General features: G+C 39.3%; 1 protein-coding gene across 1 annotated transcript in view; it reads left to right on the top strand.

Annotated features, from left to right (window-relative positions):
• The window catches only part of LOC141443889 (uncharacterized), a 116125-nt gene extending 106086 nt beyond the window's left edge, over positions 1 to 10039 (top strand). The window contains exons 2-4 of the mRNA XM_074109290.1: positions 4041 to 4172; positions 7211 to 7521; positions 9584 to 10039. Of these exons, the coding sequence (XP_073965391.1) occupies positions 4041 to 4172; positions 7211 to 7521; positions 9584 to 10003 (863 nt within the window). The 3' untranslated portion in view covers positions 10004 to 10039. The remainder of the gene's footprint in view (positions 1 to 4040; positions 4173 to 7210; positions 7522 to 9583) is intronic.
• The last annotated feature ends 10750 nt before the right edge of the window (positions 10040 to 20789 follow it).

The following is a 20789-nucleotide window of genomic DNA, read 5'->3' as shown; positions in this document are numbered from 1 at the left end:
AGTTAGAAAATAACTTTTTCACTTCTCACGCTCGTAAAGTTCGTGTTTATGCTGGATCTAGGCGACATAAAATGTTTTTTAATGCTCTAGTGCATAAAGTAAAATCAGGCCAAGACCAAGGAAATCAGGTGTAGACAGCCATAAACAAAGAAATTTCTACATATATTTTTAAAAAATCAATCAAATCAATGAAAATAGATCAATAAAACCAAAAATTTATAGTTATAATAGTAATGCGTGAACAATAAAAGGTACATAGAAAGTGAGCAATTGTTTCCACAGATACTATTTAATTTCATCGCAATCTAAGTGAAAAGCAGTGTAAAACTCGAGCATTAAACCCATTTTTCCCTCGAAGTGTCTATTCGCCCTCGCTGTACCGGCTCGGATGGTTATATGAACGCCTCGGGTAAAATGACTCGTTTTATGCTCTTGTTGCACAATCTACTATTTATGCTCTAGTCTAGAGTATAAAGTGAAATGAGTGAAGTGTATCTAAATAAGTAATCTTGTCTAAGTTTGGAACAGTTTCGTTATGGACAAAAATAGGTATAACGACCTAAAAGAGGTCCTTACGAAATTTTGTTACCAAAATATTTAATCAAACAAGCTTACGCGACAGCAGTGTTAATTTTTAAGGTTTCATTACTTTACAAAGTTTTGATTTTTTGCGCAACGGCCTCCTTAATTGAACAAGTTTCGATATTCAATTTGCCAGGCTTCTTACGTCATCGGGGTAGGGTAGTGAAAAGTTCAACTAAAATTTGCTAAAGATTAAAAAAAGAAAACGCGATTTCCCGGGTAAATATTCAGGGAGGCCGTACCGTCCCTTTCACTCTCGTATTAAAGAATATTAGCGCCAGCGGGACGGAAAGATACGAAAGGCCAGGTTTCTTGCGGTGTTTATTTCGTCATTACCGTTTCGGTCAGTATTATTAAAGCCGGCCAAGGAAATAGGGTTCCGTAGCCATTACGAAAAAATTGAGCAATATTTTTCTAAGGATTTCGTATTTTATGGTTCCGTAGCCCTATTTCGGGCGTGTCCGACACGCTCTTGGCCGGTTGTTTACATGTATACCCGTGATAAACCCCCTATCTCAACTGATAAAAACTGCAGATGTGATTTTTAAATCGGTGATCAGGTGTTGAGAATTTTTTAATAGCCCTAGCCAAAATGGAATTTAATAGATAGAATAGAATAGAATAGAAATACTTTATTCATCCACAACACAGAATGGCATAACAAGACTTAAAAATATACATATATCATTCATTAAAGTTAAACTACAATTAATTTAATTAACTAAAAGCTATTGATACTTTACAAATCAAAATGTTTCGAAGAGAAGAAGTGAAAGTTTAATGAGAAATTATATAAAATTAATTGAGATATATATATGCAGCATGCACATACCCACACACGCCCACACATATGTATACGAGTGTGTGTACGTACGTACATACTTACATAACCTATCATCATCCAGCCTATATACGTCCCACTGCTGGGCACAGGCCTCCTCTCAGAACAAGAGGGCCTAAACCAGAGGGCATAAACCTATATATACATGTAAACATAAACAACGAGCAGGCCGTGTGCTGTGGAAAGATAGGGCGCTGACTCAGCTATAATCCTGCGAAGACCGCAGCGCTAATATTCAGCCGCAACCAGTACAGAAGAGGTCTATGGAGATATGGTGCGTGCAAACAAAAAAACGCGATATCAGATGATACATAGATGAGGTTTTATCGTAAAAAAAAAACGTTATTCTTCGAACTTCCTCCATCCACCGAATGTATGGTCATCCTAAATTAGCTGAAGTTAAGTAGTTTTATCAAGTGTCACCACTTTGGCGGGGAATTTGACATGGTCGCACGTCAAAGTTTGTTTAAGAAATTGACTTATCACAGAGTTTTTAGGCTCATAGAGTAAACCATGTGTAGAGTGACAATGATTTTTAATAAAAAGTGATTTTTCATCTAATAATTATTTTAGAAAATAGGCTTTTTGTTTCATGTAACTTTAACTGGTTGCCGCCAAATACTGACCGAGATAAATATGGGTTCCTGATCGATCAACGATTAAAATCATCGTGTAAATCAATCATCATCATCATCCCAGCCTATACGTCCCACTGCATGGCACAGGCCTCCCCTCGAGGGCTTGGGCAGTAGTTCCCACGCGGGCCCAGTGCGGATTGGGAACTTCACACACACCATTCAATTGCTTCGCAGGCTTGTGCAGGTTTCCTCATGATGTTTTCCTTCACCGTCGCAGATCTATAGATGGATATATTTATTTATTCATTATTTATTTATCTCAACGTTTGTGAAATGCGTTTGTTTCTCTATTTCCATGCTATAAAGAGTTTAAATACGTACATACATATTCCCTATTTCATAGCATAAGCCTCCTACCAAATCGTTTCTTATACCGCCGCCTGCGCAGCCGGCGTGAAAACAATCACACGTGCGCTGTAACTGTAGCCGGTCCAACAAGGAGGCACAGAGGCGCGGCGGTGCGTACGCGCACGGCATATGTTTACGTTCACCATATGAAGTGCTCCTTGACAATGATTTTCAATGTTATTGCGAAATCTTCGGACCGTTTTTAGAGTTCCGTATCGCGTAAGAAAAAAACGGAACCCTTATAGGATCACTTATTTTCTGTCTGTCCATCTGTTAAGATCCTTTTTCCCAAGCTGAAATTAATATTAGGTATAGATAGAGCCACGAGAGTTGAAGTGAATGATTACACACAGCTACAACATGTCGTGTACCTAATGAATGACAGCAGGATTTTGACATTTACTCATTCAGTTCAATCATTCTCCTTTTGTATTCTTCTTTTTTTAGCTATATGTGTTATCATTCACTTCAGCTCTCGAATCGAAAGTGTGTGTTTTGTGTATCTATGTTTGTCCGTCTTTCACGTCGAAACGGAGCGATGGATCGACGCGATGTTTGGGATGACGTAGCCTACTTTTGACTTCGGAAAAATGCACAGTTCCCGAGGGAACAGCGCGCGATAACCGAATTCCACGCGAGTGAAGCCGCGGGGAAAAGCTAGTACTTAAATACCCACGTCTCGAACTCACCCGGTTGTGCAGCGGCAAAAATTATGTCATAGGCTAGATTGCCAAAAATAATTAGTCTGTCAGTTAGATTTTCAAAAAATATCAGACACTTATATTGCAATAGTCAATTAAACAAAGAGTTACGGACATACCAGAGGATCCAGCAGCTGAATTGAAACTTCGGGATTCTTAAAATTTCCCGTGGGAGTTTCCGTAAATTAAAGGTGCGACCAAACCGCTGCTTAAAAAACGGTGACGGCACGGAATCGCAGTGACGCGCCGTATGCGCTGCGCGCCGTTTTTATCGCATGCTCTCCACCCCGCTGCTTAGAATACGGAATCGCAGTGAAGTGCCGTAAACGTCAGGACTTTACCGAACAAAAGTCTGGTCGTTTACGGCCCGTCACTGCGATTCCGCATCGTTTGCGTATTTTAAACAGCGGTGTGGAGAGCATGCAAAAAAAACGGCGCGCATACGGTGCGTCACTGCGATTCCGTCCCGTCACCGTTTTTTAAGCAGCGGTTTGGTCGCACCTTAAATCGTGGTTTTCGTTGACAAACAATCATGTCAAATTTTATGACTTTAAGCCCAGCGGTTGTTATTGCGAGATTTTATCCCTATCCCGTGAGAATATCGTAACCTATGTTTTATTACAGATATCCAGCTATCTACATACCAAATTTCATCCAAATCCGTCCCGCCGTTTTAGCGTGAAGGAGTAACAAACATACTCACTCACAAACTTTCGCATTTACAATATTAATATAGTAGGATATCCGATACAAGTTCCGTATCACGTCACGTCACACCTTTACTAAAATCTGTGTGTTTAGGAGTGACGTCACGTGCCTCAACTCCCGAACTTTGTCGCGCTTCATTTTTGTAAAAAAAAATACCCAGGAACGTACCTAAGTTAAAGTTAGTAATGGATTTAGTGGTGTAAAACTATTTTTTTGTTTTAGAATCCAACCCGATAATGTACGAAACCAAGCCGGTACAGAACTACCCGGCCGGCTACCCCGACAACGGTCACAATCTTCTTCAGATGATCAAATGCCACGAAGACAGTCTACTGCGACTCCACCATTTGACAGGTGAGACGAAATAGCGCGCCTCGCGTCTACTAGAGAGAGACCCCGCGACAGCGAGACCTTCCTTTTATTAAGTTCCTTACACAGGTAGAATAGAACGATGTCACTGTAAAATTGGGTATTGGTGGCTTTTGACTTATTTGGTTATTAGAAGCTTCGCTAATATTTTTTGTCAGGCGTTTTAAGGGTATCTGTCAGGGTATTGTAAACCTACAAAGTGTCTGGTAATGATGGAAGTGCTTACTAATAGGTAGAATAGAATAAATAGAATGTTTATTTGCATAGAATAACTAGGTACATCGGTGTTCTTAGGTGGTATGTGACAATAAAGTAACTTATTCTGCTATTTGTAGTAAATAATACTAGCATGCAAATATGTGGGTATGATTAAAACATAAGTATCTAGAGAGAATAATGATATCATTCCGCATGAATGAGTATAACGAATTTGCCTATCCAAATTTCATTGCTGCGGATCAGGCCTAACTGTGTTGGAAACATAATTATATAAAAAAATCAGCCTTTATAAAAAAATAACGAAGGCCGGAGGAAGGTGTTGGGTGTGTTGGGTCTTGGTTCAAACCCAAGAACACAAAAAAGGCGTTAGTCATACTTATTTAGTACGAGTACGAGGTTCTGTGTGTCGCTCGTAGACAAAACTGCACTTCGAATATGTACCGAATTAGTTTTTGCGTGATAGAAAGATATTCTCAAACAAATTCAATCAAAAATAACCGTCTTGAGAACACATTAGTACTGGGATGTCAGCTTCAGTATTGGCATTCTAGCTTGGTGACAGGCACCTCTGTGTCTGGCGTAATGAGCGTTACGGAATTATCCCCAGATCTCTTCGTGACACATAGCTGGTTGGCGGCCATTTTGACTGGTTGGAATAAGCATCCATTTGTAATTTAGTCTGTGTGTGAACTTCAGAAATCCACCACGTATGCCATACAGAGAAAGAGACAGCGAAAGAGAGATAGAACAGCGTGAAATTTACTTACACGAAATTACTAATAGGCTGCACATCGTATTACAGAAAAAAATCATGAAGACTCTGTCTTCATTTAGAGCTAACTTTTCTCATAACACATGATTCCATTACATATGAGATACGAAACTAAGTGTAACAAAGTCTTCCATAATCCAGTTTGAATATGTGGCATCAGCATACATAATTCCTTGAAAGAGTGAAGGCAAAAATGTTATCTCCGCTTGAGCTCCATTTTGGTAGGCTTTGGGAAACTAGAGTAAAATTTGCTAAGGACAAGTTTGCTGTCGTTTGCATACTTACAAGTTAACATTAATAGGTTTACACATATTTGATACCCAGAAAAATACATTACTTACAACTCTCAGCATAGTTTTGCAGCAGGCCGCAACGTTGTATTTCTGTAGTGGACTTCCTACTTAATATCTGTAGATGAATGTCACTTATTATATAAAATTTTTGTTTTTCAGTACTCATGGGGATTCGTAAGTAATCAGATTAGCGATCATATTAATATATATTTAATGTCGGCGTCAAAGACGCCCATTATTATTATTTTTTTCATTTTTCTTTTTTTTATTATTTATTAAGACAATTTGTTGTCACATAGGAAAACATTGCATTTAAGACATGATAAGATATAGACCTGGAGTGCCATAACAGTAATAAAGTATACATCGGTAAACAGGAATGGTAGGTAGATGTTTCTTAATAAAATAATTAAGGAACGATTTAAAATCCCTTGACATCTTTTATATTTATATAGGTATAAAGTACTTGTCAGCGGAGGCGAGTTTTACCTGCTTCATCCTTGTCTGATACGTCATTATATAAACATCTCACTCCTTTTCCTTTTCTCTTTCATGTCATAATGCCCTCTTCTCGTTACCCTTATCTTCTGTGTAGCCGAAAATTCAATGAGGGTTTTCCGAAATATCGCTAGATGGCGTTAGTATCGTGAAGTCCGTTTGGCGTTTGCGTCATGTCTGTGGTTGGTTAAATAACTAAATGAGCCAATCGCAAGCAAACGTCAAACGTCAAACGGACCACACGATACGAACGCCATCTAGCGATATTTCGCCTCTGTGAAAACCCTCGTTGCACTTTAGTTTTTAGCAATGCACAGATTTTTTTACAAGCTTTTCTTTAGCTTGCCCTGTTTATTTTTGGAAGCTAAATTTGACCCACTTCCAGCGGTCCGATTGACTGGAAGTTTGGCATACTTATGTAAATTTGGTGACAATACAATAATCTGGTAGTGTCATCTTGGTGGTCCTGCCAGGATCGTCTCCGCCGGAAAGAAATCTTAAATGGTTAACAGTCATCATCATCATCATCATGTCAGCCGAAAGACGTCCACTGCTGGACATAGGCCTCCCCCAAAACTCTCCACTCAGACCGGTCTTGTGCTTTCCGCATCCACCGCGATCCCGCGATCTTAACCAAGTCGTCGCTCCATCTTAACAGTACCGACTTGAAATTTGGTACGGACATGCAGTTTAGATGACAATGCAAGTACAGTCAACAAAAAGTACAGTCAGCAAAAAAAACTGGTATTAAAAATGTTTTTTTAACAGAAACTTATATCTCTTTAAAATTTTATCATGGGGTGATTTGTTTTCAAAAAATTATCCCCTGCTTTAGTATCACTTCCAGTGCCCTTAGTGTAAGTTTTCGGTTACAAAATACGTCTCGATCGCGTTCGCGTTAAAATCTCAATTTGTATGGAAACACGAACATCACAAACGTTCCGCTAGAGGCGTTTTAACACTCGTTTCGTCTCGTCGACCACTCCTTTTTGACGACCGGACACCTGACTATATATATGAAGCTTAAAATCCCGGGTTCGATCCTAGGTCGGGGCATAGATATCTGTATGACGAATATCTCAAGCCTCGAACATTTAATATGTATTTAAGTACGTACATATCTATCCGTTGCCTAGAACCCATAGTACAAGCTTTGCTTAGTTTAGGACTAGGTTAACTGGCGTTAATTCTCCCATGATATTTATTTATTTATAACTTATTTACTTATTTCTTTTCACTAGCCGCTCGACAACAAGGCACGTACGACCAAACCTACCAAAACGATCTATGGTACTCCAAACAGCAGTACATAAAGCCAGTAGAGTACTTGGCTTACGAAGACAGCATCCGACGGAAGCTAGACGAAGCGAAAGGTGAAGAAGAAGAAGAAAAAGACAAAGATGAGAGGAAGAAGCCGAGAAGGAATCGAACGACGTTCTCCAGCCAGCAGTTGGCAGCGCTGGAGAAAGTGTTTGAGAAGACTCACTATCCGGATGCGTTTGTGAGAGAAGATTTGGCTGCCAGAGTTAATCTCACTGAGGCTAGAGTTCAGGTAAGTTGGTAGTGATGAAAAAGAGGTACTTGGTAGAATTTATTTCGTACTAGCATTTGCCCGCGGCTTCGCCTGCGTGGAAATCGGTTATCGCGCACACGCAGGGAACACCTCGGGAACTGTGCATTTTTCTGAGAAAAAAAGTGGCCTATGTCACTCTCTGGCCCATAAACTATCTGCATGCCAAAAATCACGTCGATCCGTCGCTCCTAGTAGGAAGTATGAATGTAACATAAGTAGGTACCTACACGAAGAGTTTTAATAGGTTTAATATTAGTCGATCCGCGCGTCGTCGCTCGTCGTTGGCCACAAAAGTACAGACCATAATTAAAATAACAACTGTGTACTGTAACAGGGAACGGTAACGTTACAGAGTACAGTCCAACCTTTTTGATTCCTGACCCACCGCAGAACGTTGTCACATTATGTGTCATAATAAATTCCCTCAGAGGCGTCTTTACCTATAGCGCAGGGTGTGCGTTGCACACGGGCGCAGCGGTGTTAGGGGCGCCGGCCGCGGCACTTTGTACCTATTCCATTTTGACCGCGCGCTTCCTAGATGGCGCTAAAATAATAATTGCACACGGGCGCTACATGGGCTAAAGACGTCGCTAATGCAACTATGACTTTTTCTACGAAAAGGTTCCACAGTTGGTCATGATCACGATTTGTTCGAGTGTACAGTCGAGGGCATTAATATTTATACAGCCATATGTATAATATCGACCTTATTATTTAGTGGGATAAAGGTACAACTCGTAATACTTATGTACCTAGATGTTTTTGATGTCTTCGTATCGAACTTATGTAAGTAAATACAAAATATTTATGACCTTGACTGTACAACCTCCTGTTAAAATTGTTATTTTTAAGGTTCCGGCAAATATGTACTTATTTGTCCAATAGGGTTCAGTCGCCAAAAAATGTTGAGAGCCGGTTTGAAGATGGGTGTCCAAATCACGGAAGAATAAAAACAAGTGGAAGCGGTATATAGGGTTCCGTAGCCATTATAAGCAATATTTTTCTAACGTAGTCTTCCAAGTTTAGGTATATTTTATACCCTAGGCTGCTGTTTACTCTTAAACTACTAATAATTCTCAAGCCAACTTAGCTGTTATAGTTTTCCTTGAAATTTTGATATAGTTACTACCATACTGAATTTTTTCAAATTTTTCTACCCGTCAGTTTAGATTTTAGAGGGGGGGGGGGCTATTTTAATGAAAATTTGCACTTTAAAATTGAATATTTCACAAAAAAATCACTGAATCGAAAAATCGTCTTAGCAAACCCCTAATGGTTTTAAAATACCTCTATAACGATACCCCACAGTAAAGGGTTGGATGAGAAAAAAAAATCACCCCCACTTTACGTCTATAGGAGGTAAGTACGCTAAAAAAAACTGTTTTTGATTTTTTTATTGTACTATTTTGTCGGCATAGTTTATATACATATCCGTGCTAAATTACAGCTTTCTAGCATTGATAGTCCCTGAGCAAAGCCGCGGACAGACAGACAGACATGGCGAAACTATATAAGGGTTGCATTTTTGCCATTTTGGCTCCGGAACCCTAAAAACAAGGAATGTCGCGACTCTACTAAACGTGACCATACTCTACGCAATTTGAACACGACTGTCATTGGAGTAAGCGTACAGCCGCTTACCTGTGGCACGCACGCTGTACCTACACATAATCACTTCCACTTGTTTTTATTCTTCCGTGGTCCGAATACAGGGTTTTGGTGTTTTGGTTCTACTTTAAATTTCGAAGCCGATTATAATGGAACAGAGACAAGCATCTTCTAAGGCTGCTAAGCTACCTTATATTCAGTACGATAATAGCGATACTATATGTTGTGTTATATTTTAGAACTAATGAGGTGCATGGCTGTCAACATACTTCTACCAATAAATTAGCAAACCATATAGTTCAGCAAATGAACTATAGATGGCGCTGTATCGAATAATCGCGGGCTTAACTTGCGATCAATTTAAGTATTGTTGATCGAAGCTTGCGATAAAACGATTCCTCAGAAAAAACCCTAATCCGTATCTTTCCCACAGGTATGGTTCCAAAACCGCCGCGCCAAGTTCCGTCGCAACGAGCGTTCGGCGTTGTCAAACCATCGCACCAACAGCCAAACCACCCCCGAACCGATTCCAGTACCTATCGGGATCCCCACAGACACCAGAACGGATCTACGGAACAAAGACTGGCTCCACTTCCAACCAAACCTAAACTTCAACGTGCCTCTCGTCAATTCAGGGCTCTACCAAAACGAGTACCTTATGATGCAGAACAATCGGCAATACCAAAATCCTAGTTCACTCATGACCCAAAACATGTCGTATAGTGGGGAGAGCGGGTATGGGTCATGTGGAATTATGGGGTACACTGGAACTTTACAATCGGCGCATGCCCCATATAATCTGAATTTAAGACTGCGACCGCACGATTTCTCGATTAACAATATCACGTTATAGTAAACTAAGAATTGTGTAATAAATATTTTTACATTATACATTGTTTTATTTTAAAATTTTATTGTCAACTGGGTCACAGAATAAATAATAGTACAATTACCCAGGTGCCATTCAATCAGCATTTTTGTATAACAACGTGAATCATAATAAAAATTATATAGGTAATATAATAACAATAACTTTGAAAGAATAACGGTTAATGTATTTCAGAGTGTCATCTACCAGCTCGCTACTGAATGTTTAAACTTTAATAACGCCACCTGCACTTAAAATATTAAAATTATATTAGTGACAGCTCCATATTACGTTTAAGGTGGCGCCATCTATCGATTATTGAATGTTCAAGAAAGGCAACGGCACCTAGCGCCTAGCATATTTATATTTGTAACAGCGCATTTGTATCTAACAGCCGGCATTTCAACTGAACGTTTAAAGTGGCGCCATCTATTGATTGTTGAATGTTCAAGAAAGGCAACACCACCTAGCGCCTAGCGTATTTATATTTGCGACAGCGCCATATAGTGTCTTTTGGTGAAACACTTGTGTTCAAGGCATCTAACAGCTTGCATTGCATTTGCAACTGAATGTTTAAGGTGGCGCCATCTATCGATTATTGAATGTTCATGATAAGTAACGCCCTCTAGCGCCTTGTGACAGTGCCATATAGTGCCTTTTGGTGAAACGTGAAACGTTTGTGCTAGCGACATCTAACAGCTTGCAACTAAATGCTTAAGGTGACGCCATCTACCGACATTCATGGGTAGGTATAAAATATTTTTCAGAACTACCATCTATAGAGCGGATTTAAAGTAGCGATTACAAGTTTAATATGGATATGACTAGTGCAATTGGTGAGATGGCGCGCCATTACATGTTCTAGAAAACGTCTCCTAGCGCCTAGCATAATCATGTCTATGACAGTGCATATAGTATATTTCGGTGAAGCATTTGTGATAGCGGAATCTAACAACTTAATGATTCAAGTGGCGCCATCTATCGATCTTCATGTTGTTATTAGTGACATCAGCACCATCTAGTGGCTCATATTAAAATATTTACAATAACGACATCTAGCTACCCAAGTTAAAACCTTTTTCAAAAGCTCCATCTAGTAGCTCACAATTGAATGTTCATAATAACACCACCTTTGCAGGTGGTAGGACCTTGTGCAAGGTCCGCCCGGATTGCTACCACCATCTTGCTCGCTAATCCTGCCGTGAAGCAGCAGTGCTTGCACTGCTATGTTTCGGCGTGGAGAGTAAGACAGCCGGTGAAATTACTGGCACTTGAGGTATCCCATCTTAGGCCTCTAGGTTGGCAACGCATCTGAAATACCCCTGGTGTTGCAGATGTTTATGGGCGGTGGTGATCTCTTACCATCAGGAGACCCACTTGCTCGTTTTCCATCCAGTCGAATAAAAAAAACCTAGCGTCTAGCATGTTAACAATTATGACAGCGCCATCTAGTGGCGTATGATGAAACATTTATGATAGCGCCATCTCGCCGCTCCCAACTGAATGCATAAAGTGGCGCCATCTATCTTTAAGAATGTTAATATTTGTGATGTGATAGCCATCTAGGCGTTTCAGTTGAAACATTACTAATAACTCCATCTATCTGCCTTTTTTATCATTTTTTATTCGACTGAATGGCAAACGAGCAAGTGGGTCTCCTGATGGTACGAGATCACCACCGCCCATAAACATCTGTAACACCAGGGGTATTGCAGATGCGTTGCCAACCTAGAGGCCTAAGATGGGATACCTCAAGTGCCATTAATTTCACTGGCTGTCTTACTCTCCACGCCGAAACACAACAGTTCAAGCACTGCTGCTTCATGGCAGGATTAGCGAGCAAGATGGTGGTAGCAATCCGGGCGGACCTTACACATGGTCCTACCACCTGCAGAAATGCCTAAATTCAAATATTATCGAAATATTTCCGAAAGCGCCATCTAACTTTTTGCAACTGAATGCTTAAAGTAACGCCACCTTATTTGAATCATGGCAATATTAATGACAGCAGCCATGTGGAATTAAGAGAAGCATTTATAATTGCCAATCTAGTAGCACGCAATGAGGTTTTTCACAGAGGCGAAATATCGTTAGATGGCGTTAGTATCGTGAGGTCTGTTTGACGTTCGCTCGTGATTGGTTGAATAACTGAATGAGCCAATCGCAAGCAAACGTGAAACGGACTTCACGATACTAACGCCATCTAGCGATATTTCGCCTCTGAGCAAACCCTCATTGATGGTTTAAGTTGGTAATACCTAGCGCCTATTGTTAATATCTGGCTGGCTGGTTTCAACTGAAGTATTACAATATTTAAAATAACGCCATCTAGCTGCTTGAATGAAACATTTCTGGCAGTGCCATCTAGTGGCTCGAAACTGAATGTATACAATAGCGCCATCTAGCTGGTTATAACCAAGAAAGTATTACAGCGCCATCTATGGCACAACCATATAATTATGACACTAGTCGTAACTCAAAAACCTACGTATAATAATGCCATCTTGAGGTTCCTATTAAAATATTAGAGACAGTGTGCCACGTACAAGCTTCAATTAAAACATTTAAACGCTACCAATCTGCTCACAACTGAATGCTTAAGATAGCTCCATCTAGCGGCTCTCAGCCACACATTTATTATAGGACGCCATCTGGTGACTAGAACACGAATACCAGAATACAACATTGACAAAACATTCTAGTCGTCAGTCATTTGATTTAGTATATCGAATATTAATAAATATTTATTTATTTGGTGAAGTTGAGTCAAATAAAATATTCAACTATTACGCAGCAGAGACTTTTTAAACCGAACTATGGAAACATTTTGTGTAGTGTGTTGCGCCTTGCGCCACATTCTAAAATTGAGCAATGTTTATATGTAGATGTAACTTATGCCCGTGTTTCGAGATCTCGAAAACGACTCTACTGAATTCAATTGATTTGTTATAATGAGTTTTGGGGGCAAAGAGTATGAGAATGCGCTTCAGGTAGTTATTTTATTGGAACTTTGTGGCGCTATCTCTGTCGAATGTCTGAATTATCTCGAAAGACCCCGAGTGTTTTCTAGGTGGACGACCTACTGAATATATACCCACAGTAGAAGCAAATCTATCAGGGGCCAATTTATGAAGTCAAACTCTAAAAAAATGTAAATCAAACAGTAATTTGGCGCAACACAAAGATCTTTCATAATATTAGATTAATTAGAACTGTAATTTTCTAAAGTAAAGGCAACGGGAAAAGATTATAATGGCATGTGAGAAAAAGGAGCGAGAATCTAAAAATGACGTATCAGACTGGATGCAGTTCTCCTCTCGTTAGCCTTAGGTACTTTACTATTCTACTCGTATTTTAAATCAAGCAAATTTTTCTTTCCTTTTGACTGGTATTTTCGCAGATGTGACTTCAAAAATAAGCCCCAGTGTTAGAGCTTGACGAGGGTTTTTCCTGTGTCCAACGATACAACGCTATTTAATTACCTTCAAGATGTATTACTTCGCAAATTACAAGAAACGTCTCCGACTGAGCATCAAACAAAATCTTTCCTTTTTGTTGAAGAAACAATGAGGATGAACCTTTGGAAAAAAATAGAGTTGTTCACTGGACACTGGACGCACAGCATTGTCTCAAATACAATCGCAAAGCAAATGGTCATTTGTATTTATTCAAATCAATCACAGAGGAGGTACTCGACTCCTGGATACAGTAATATAATAACAAAACAAATCGAATGAAACTACAACATTGTGCAAAACAAAGTACCAGAATAATTTTACATGTCATTCTGCAAGTAATTCAATTCAAAATTAAATAGGAAAAGATCAAAGATCGCCCCATTAGCTTTCTGATAATTCTGCGAATGTCAGGGCTGAATAAGACGTGGCTTGTAAACTTTCTTCTTGGACGGTAATACTGCAAGTTTTCGGTTGGATGTCCATTCTGTAAGTACGTTTGCAGTTAGATTTTTGGCACATTTAAGTATGCAATAATGATGAATGAGACAACAAATTATACTTATCAGACAAAGACCTGCCACCAGATAAACCATATAAACCAAGAGCCATCATTCCGTTTGGATTGATACAGTGAATATAAGTATACAAAAAATCAGCCAAATGCGAGTCCGAGTTCTGTACAAATTAGTCTTAGAGCTGTAAAGTGCATCGTTAGCTTGTGCCCCGCTCAAAGAGTAAAGTAATATGGCCCCGCTTCCTTCCCTCCCCTTGCAGCTAAATTGCTGTTTTCAGAAACGTAAAAAAAATACGGCAACGGTAGGAATATATAACGAATTTAAAAGGAAAACTATCACAGCGATGTAGGCTTTAAAAGTTAATGAGTTACGGTCGACCAAACTCAATGTTGAATATTTATCGCCTATTTTCACGGAAGTTCGCACTGCGCGTAACCTGACACGGCTTGGCCGGTTTCCCTAGTGGTGTTTTCAAGTGATGTGATTTTAAAAATTGATTCCCACTTAATAATTCGATTTGACCGGTAGTTTGTAGCAATATTTTTGCACCATTTTCAAATGATATTGTCAAAGATGGTATTTGGAAAATCGACCTCATGTTGTCACCTCCGTCTGCGATTAAAGTATTTATTGTAGGCACGTATAGCCTTCGTCTGGGAGCGAAAAGTTGCCCTACATGCCGTTTATGCAAAGAGGTGCAGGGTACCGATTTTTAAAATCACATAATTCTGTCAATTTTTTTTTGTTAGCCTATTTTTGAGTCCCACTGCTAGGCAAAGGCCTCACCTCTCTTGCTCCACTCCTGCCTATCAATATATGGCTTAAAAATAATTTCGATGGTTTGACAAGATTAACATTGCTAGCGCAATGTTGGAACTGTATTGTGAAACGTATATAATATCCTAAAAATATTGTTTGTTTTTAAACAGGCGGCATATTTCCACAACCGATAGTAAATTATATACAGAAGACAATTACAATTTCCAGACGCCATTTAAAACAAACTTAATTTTAGCCTTAAAAACAAATTTCTTTTATTTAAACAAGACAAGCTTGACAGAAGAACGTCATAGAGCTGTTACAACCATAGAGGTTGCGCCGCACCAACACTCCTCCTCGCGACTCTATGCCAGCCCGAAGTGGATCATCAGCTCCTTGAGCCGTGGCCCTGATAGCCCCTTCGTCAGTAAATCAGCCGCCATCTTCTTGTCTCCAAATATTCCAAGCGTATTTGTTTATTCTGAATGCAGTTCCTTATATAGTGCATCTTCAAATCGATGTGCTTGGATTTTGATGAACTATAGGGTTTGACTGAGCTTCAATGCGGCTTGATTGTCATTTGAAATCTTGACGCAATCTATGTGAATCCCCAGGTCATTAAATAGCACTTCAGGTGTATGGCTTCTTTTGCTGCCTCAGTACACGCACAATACTCCGCCTCTGCTGTGTGGAAAGCGGCGCGACGACCAACTGATACAGCCTCCTGCGTATATGAAGCAGTACCGGAGAAAGACTTGCGGTCTAAATTGCAGGCGCCCCAGTCCTGCCAATACATTTGTTCGGTTCTCTTAAAATTTAGACCGATACTAGATGTGCCCTTGAGGTATCTTAACACACGTTTGGCACTCTTGAAGTGTTCGGCACTGTAGCTATCGTTGAATTGCGAGAGGTAACTGACTGCGAACATAATATCAGGTCTCGTAGCTACTGCTAGATACATAAGTGTTCCAATCAAGTTTTTATATGGCAATTCTTTATCTTTTGTACTTTTGTCCGCTTCAAGCGTTAGCCCTGGTTCTATAGGGGTACTCGTTGCTTTGCATTCGTCCATTTTAAATTTAGTTAATGTGTCCTTGATATATTTTTCTTGGCAAAGTTTCACTGTATCTTTAGTGTATTTAAAATCAATTCCGAGCATTCTCTGTGGTATTCCCAGATCTTTATTTCAAATTTGTGTGCAAGCATTGTTTGGATTTCTTGCATAGTCTTAGGACAGTTGTAAGCTATTAGTAAATCGTCTACCCATATGGCTGTGATTACTTTAGCTCCTCCTTTCTGTAGTATGTATACACACGGATCTGCTTGTGATGGAACAAAACCAATATTACGTAATTCCGTGTCTAATCGGATGTACCACTGCCTCCCGGATTGTTTTAGACCATACAAGGATCGTTGTAATTTGCAGACTTTTTCTCCCTTAATGTCTCTAATACATTTTAACATGTCTTTAGCTTTGTTGTATATAGTCAGCTCATTATTTCCGCTCTCATCGATAATTATTTCTGTCACATACTTTTCCAGGTTTTCAGGTACCTTCATAGTGATGTCTTCCTCTATGTCGCCGTTCAGATACGCTGTCGTGACATCCATCTGCTTTAATTTCATGCCTTCTTCGACAGACATTCCAACGACGGTTCTGATGGAGCTTAACTTGGCCACAGGTGCGAAAGTCTCATTAAAGTCTATTCCAGGTCTTTGGGTGAATCCCCGAGCAACAAGTCTTGCCTTCTTTGTTTCCGTATTATCCGGTCCAGTTTTTGTTTTAAGAACAAGCTTGTAGTCGATGAGTTTCATGCCACTGGTTTTCTTCGTGATTTTCCACGTCTCATTCTTAATATGTGCTTTTATTTCAGCTTTGATTGCGTCGTGCCAGTCGTCTTCAGTTTCATTTTGTTCAGACAAGTATGTCATATCCGACACGAGCAAGCTTTCTTCTTCCATATCGTCTTGTAGGTAGTAGTCTGTTGTCCATGTAGGCTTCTTTCTATTTCTTGTAGGCCTTTGCGATGTTCTCTCATTTGTTTCATGTGGAGTTTGGTATCCATCACTTTCAGCCCCTTCTTCCTCTTCAATTGAAGTTTGGTCTTGGTCAGCAGTTTCGGCCCCCTCATCCTCAGATGGCAACAGATTTTCATTTATACTTGTTTCAGAGTTGGTGGCATCTGAGGAGGACATGTCTGTCAAGGGAAGAGGATCCTGAATCGGTAAGTTAGAATTTTGATGATTTTTCTTATTGTTAAGTGATATCACCATTTCTTTTTCAGGTTCCCGTTTGCTGTTGCCAGGGACTATTTTTGTACGAGTGTCATCATAGTACATCTTCTCGACGAATTTGACATCTCGACTGATTACAACATCGTTTTGGTCAGGTAAATAGACTCTGAATCCTTTGGCATTTTTGGCGTATCCCATAAATACGCCTTCTACGGCTTTAGGGGAGAATTTGCCTCTTCGTCTTTTGTTCAAGATGAATGCTTTGCTGCCGAAAATGTGTAAATGGTTTCCGGCTGGATTTCGGCCAACCCATTTTTCGTATGGACTACTTCCATTTAAGGCTTTTGCTGGACTTCGGTTTATTAGATAATTGGCTGTGTTTATTGCTTCTGCCCATAAGCATGAGGGTACATTTGCTTCCATCATTAAACATCTAGCCTTGTCTAGCAGTGATCGGTTTTTTCGTTCACTTACGCCGTTTTGCTGTGGAGTGTATGGTGCTGTCAGTCTCCTTTTGATGCCGCATTTTGCCAGCAGGTCATCAAATTCTTTGCTTCTGTACTCGCCACCATTATCCGATTGCAAGTGCTTAATTTTCTTCTTTGTGAACAGCTCCACTCCATTTTTGTATTCTTTAAACTTTTCGATTACTTCACTTTTGTTTTTGATGAAATAGATACAGCAGTACCTGGTGAAGTCATCGATGAAGGATACGTAGTATCTGGATCCAGCAATCGATTCCGTTTCAAACGGTCCACAGACGTCACTGTGTATAATTTCTAAAATTTCAGATGACAATCGATCATGGCTAGCAAATGGTAGGGATGAAAGTTTACCTTTTATACAAGTTTCGCAGGTATCTAGCTTTACTTCATTTAAATCCAGTCCTCTCATCATCTGCTTCGAAACCATCATTTTGAGATCTTTTTCGTTGATGTGACCCAATTTTCGGTGCCATAACATCGATTCATCTTGTGACTTCGTTGTGAAATTTGCTGATTCTTCCGGTTTGAAATCCAGATAATAAAGTCCGTTTTTATTTCTTGAAGCTTGTAGTACGACGGTATCTTCTTGTATAACCGATGCTTTTTCTTTTTCGAATAATACCTTGTAACCGTTATCAGTTATTTTCCCAACTGATATGAGGTTCGTCGTTATTTCCGGTACGTACAATGCATCGTTCAAGTTGTATTTTTCGTCGTTGGTAGAGATACTAATTTTTCCTCGCCCTTAATTTGTGTGGTGTGCTTCTTCGACGCGAGACTTAAAGTGTTAACTTCAGGTGTTAATTCTTCGAATTTTTCTTCCTCGCCAGTCATGTGAGAACTGCAGCCACTGTCAAGGCACCACAGGTTGTCATCAATGCTGCCTGCAGATGAGTAACAGACATTGAAATTTTTTTCGTGACTTTTATTTTCTGTGAGCTAGTGGCTTCTTTCTTTGACCAACATGCCTCTGTAGTGTGGCCCTTTTATGGCAGTGTTTACAGACGAAGACCTTCCTCTTCTGTTTAGCATAAAGTGCTTCGGACCTTGATGAGGTGTCATTCGGTTCTGTTTGCTTTCTGGCTTCGTTTTCTTCAACAATTTTTATTTGTAATTCTTCTGGACCAGGCAGCACATCTCGTGACTCAATGGCGATGCGGAAGTTTTCATAGTTTGCTGGTAGGCTGTAGAGCATCATGATACTCAATAGTTCCGGGTGGATTTTAACGTCCATGTCCTCCAGCTTTCCGACGAAAATTATTTAAATGGTCGCGGATATCCTCTTCAGAATTCATTTTCTTCAGCACGAGTTGTTTCAACAGTGTAGCTTTTCTCGCCGGACCAGTGCTTTGATGTATGGATTTGAGTTTTTCCCATATCTCTTTTGATGTTTTACATCCTTTTATTTGTTTTAGTTCCGTCGGCGAGATGAGCAGAATAAGTTCCGATCTGGCTTGTATGTCCATTTTTTCGAACTTACATTTTCTTCGGCGTTCGGTGTTGGCGATAATTTCTTTTCGCCGCTGACGTAATCCCATAGTTCGGTTTTAATTAGTACGGCCTGGGCTTGTAAACACCAGGTGTCGTAATTATTTCTATTTAACGTTTCTATAGAGCGGTATGTCGAAGACGCCATTTTTACGTTATTTTATTTATTTTTTGCATTTATGCAGGCAACCACGCTCTGCTACCAATTGTTGGGCGTGGGATATAAATATATCATTTGCAATACAATGCCTTTTATTTAAAACATAACATAAATTGTAATAACGTATTTCCTTTTATGTAAATTCGTGACAAGACAAGCTTGACAGAAGAACGTCATAGAGCTGTTACAACCATAGAGGTTGCGCCGTACCAACACTATCCTTCCAGCTCTGTAGACGTGCTCTTAAAGCGTGCTTCTAAAGCTTCAAAGACGTCGTATGTCATAATTTTCCAACGTTTCCAAGACACTGAGAGCTTCATCCCGTAGCGCCAAAACAGTGCCGTTTTTGCATATCCTTGCTCCAGCCATTCGTTTCGGCAACTAACTTTTCTTTTCCTATCGCTAGATGGCGTTAGTATCGTTAGATCCACTTGACGTTGCAGTCTTGTTTGAAATTGACTTACCTACTTATTGAGTTATCGATCCCAAAGTGATCCCAAACGTGACACAAATATGTCCAATGGACTTCACAATGTTCACACAATATTCACACGATAACAAGCGCCATCTAGCCTACTGACGCAAAAACTAATTGAAGGGGGATATAAACGAACGACGGCATGCAGGAATGACCGCACATCTGCTAGTTATTATGAATCTAATTGTATTTACTTTCTGCATGTGAATAATTAAGATATTTTTTTTAGATCTAATTTGCCTGAAACATAGGGAATCCTAGTTCAGGCACACGTTTATATGTCCTAGTATATCCTATTGTATATATTAAAAATAATTACCGTCGACAATGTTATGTATGAAAAAATATTTGAAATTGCTTGCTGTACCGCATTGCTGCATCAGCTAAAAAGTATATCAATTAATTGGTGGTGTCAACTGCTTAATTCTGCCGTGCCGTAAATGAATTTAGTAAATGACATTTAATAATAATGAATTTCTTTAAAATGAAAATAATAATAATACTTAAAGTTACTCTTGACAGTCTTTTACAGCACGGTCAAATTTATTTCAGTACGGGTATCTTTACCATACATTTTGTTGTAAAATAAAACATACATTCAAAGTACATAATGGTTATAACAAACACTAGTATCGCATTGCAATAATAGTAATAATTTTTCAAAGATATGGAATCGAAGGACCATGTATTTTTTTGTAGATTCTGAGTATGATAGATAAGAATTTTGCGAGAGGTCTTTTATAATTTTGACTGTTAAGATTTCAAAAGGACCCACTATAAAAATATCATAATAAAATGGTAACAACTAACCCCCTTATTCATAAAACTTAACAAGCCTATGTTAACTAACAAATGCTTTGTCCTTTCTAACAAATACAAATGTCAAAGTGACAGATAAGGACAAACGATTTTAGCGGCATTTAACTCAAATAGGTTTGATTGTCGTTTATGAATAAGGGGTAAGACTTTGGTAAGCATTGTCCAAGTTTTGTAGACCCTTTTTATGAGAACGAATTACAATAATTTACTGTGGTCTTGGTAATATACGCTAGTATTCGTTATAAGAACGATGGACACGCACTAACCTAAAACTTTACCAGGTAGGGAGTAATAAAAGACAGACACACATTCAATACTTTTCTTTCTGAACACTTAATAATTAAGTACAAAAAAGTCGTCGAAAAATATGCTTC

This window comes from Choristoneura fumiferana, chromosome Z, assembly GCF_025370935.1.
Source record: "Choristoneura fumiferana chromosome Z, NRCan_CFum_1, whole genome shotgun sequence".
Taxonomy (NCBI): domain Eukaryota; kingdom Metazoa; phylum Arthropoda; class Insecta; order Lepidoptera; family Tortricidae; genus Choristoneura; species Choristoneura fumiferana.
Note: the sequence above shows the minus strand (reverse complement) of the source record. Positions and strands in the feature narration are given on the sequence as shown.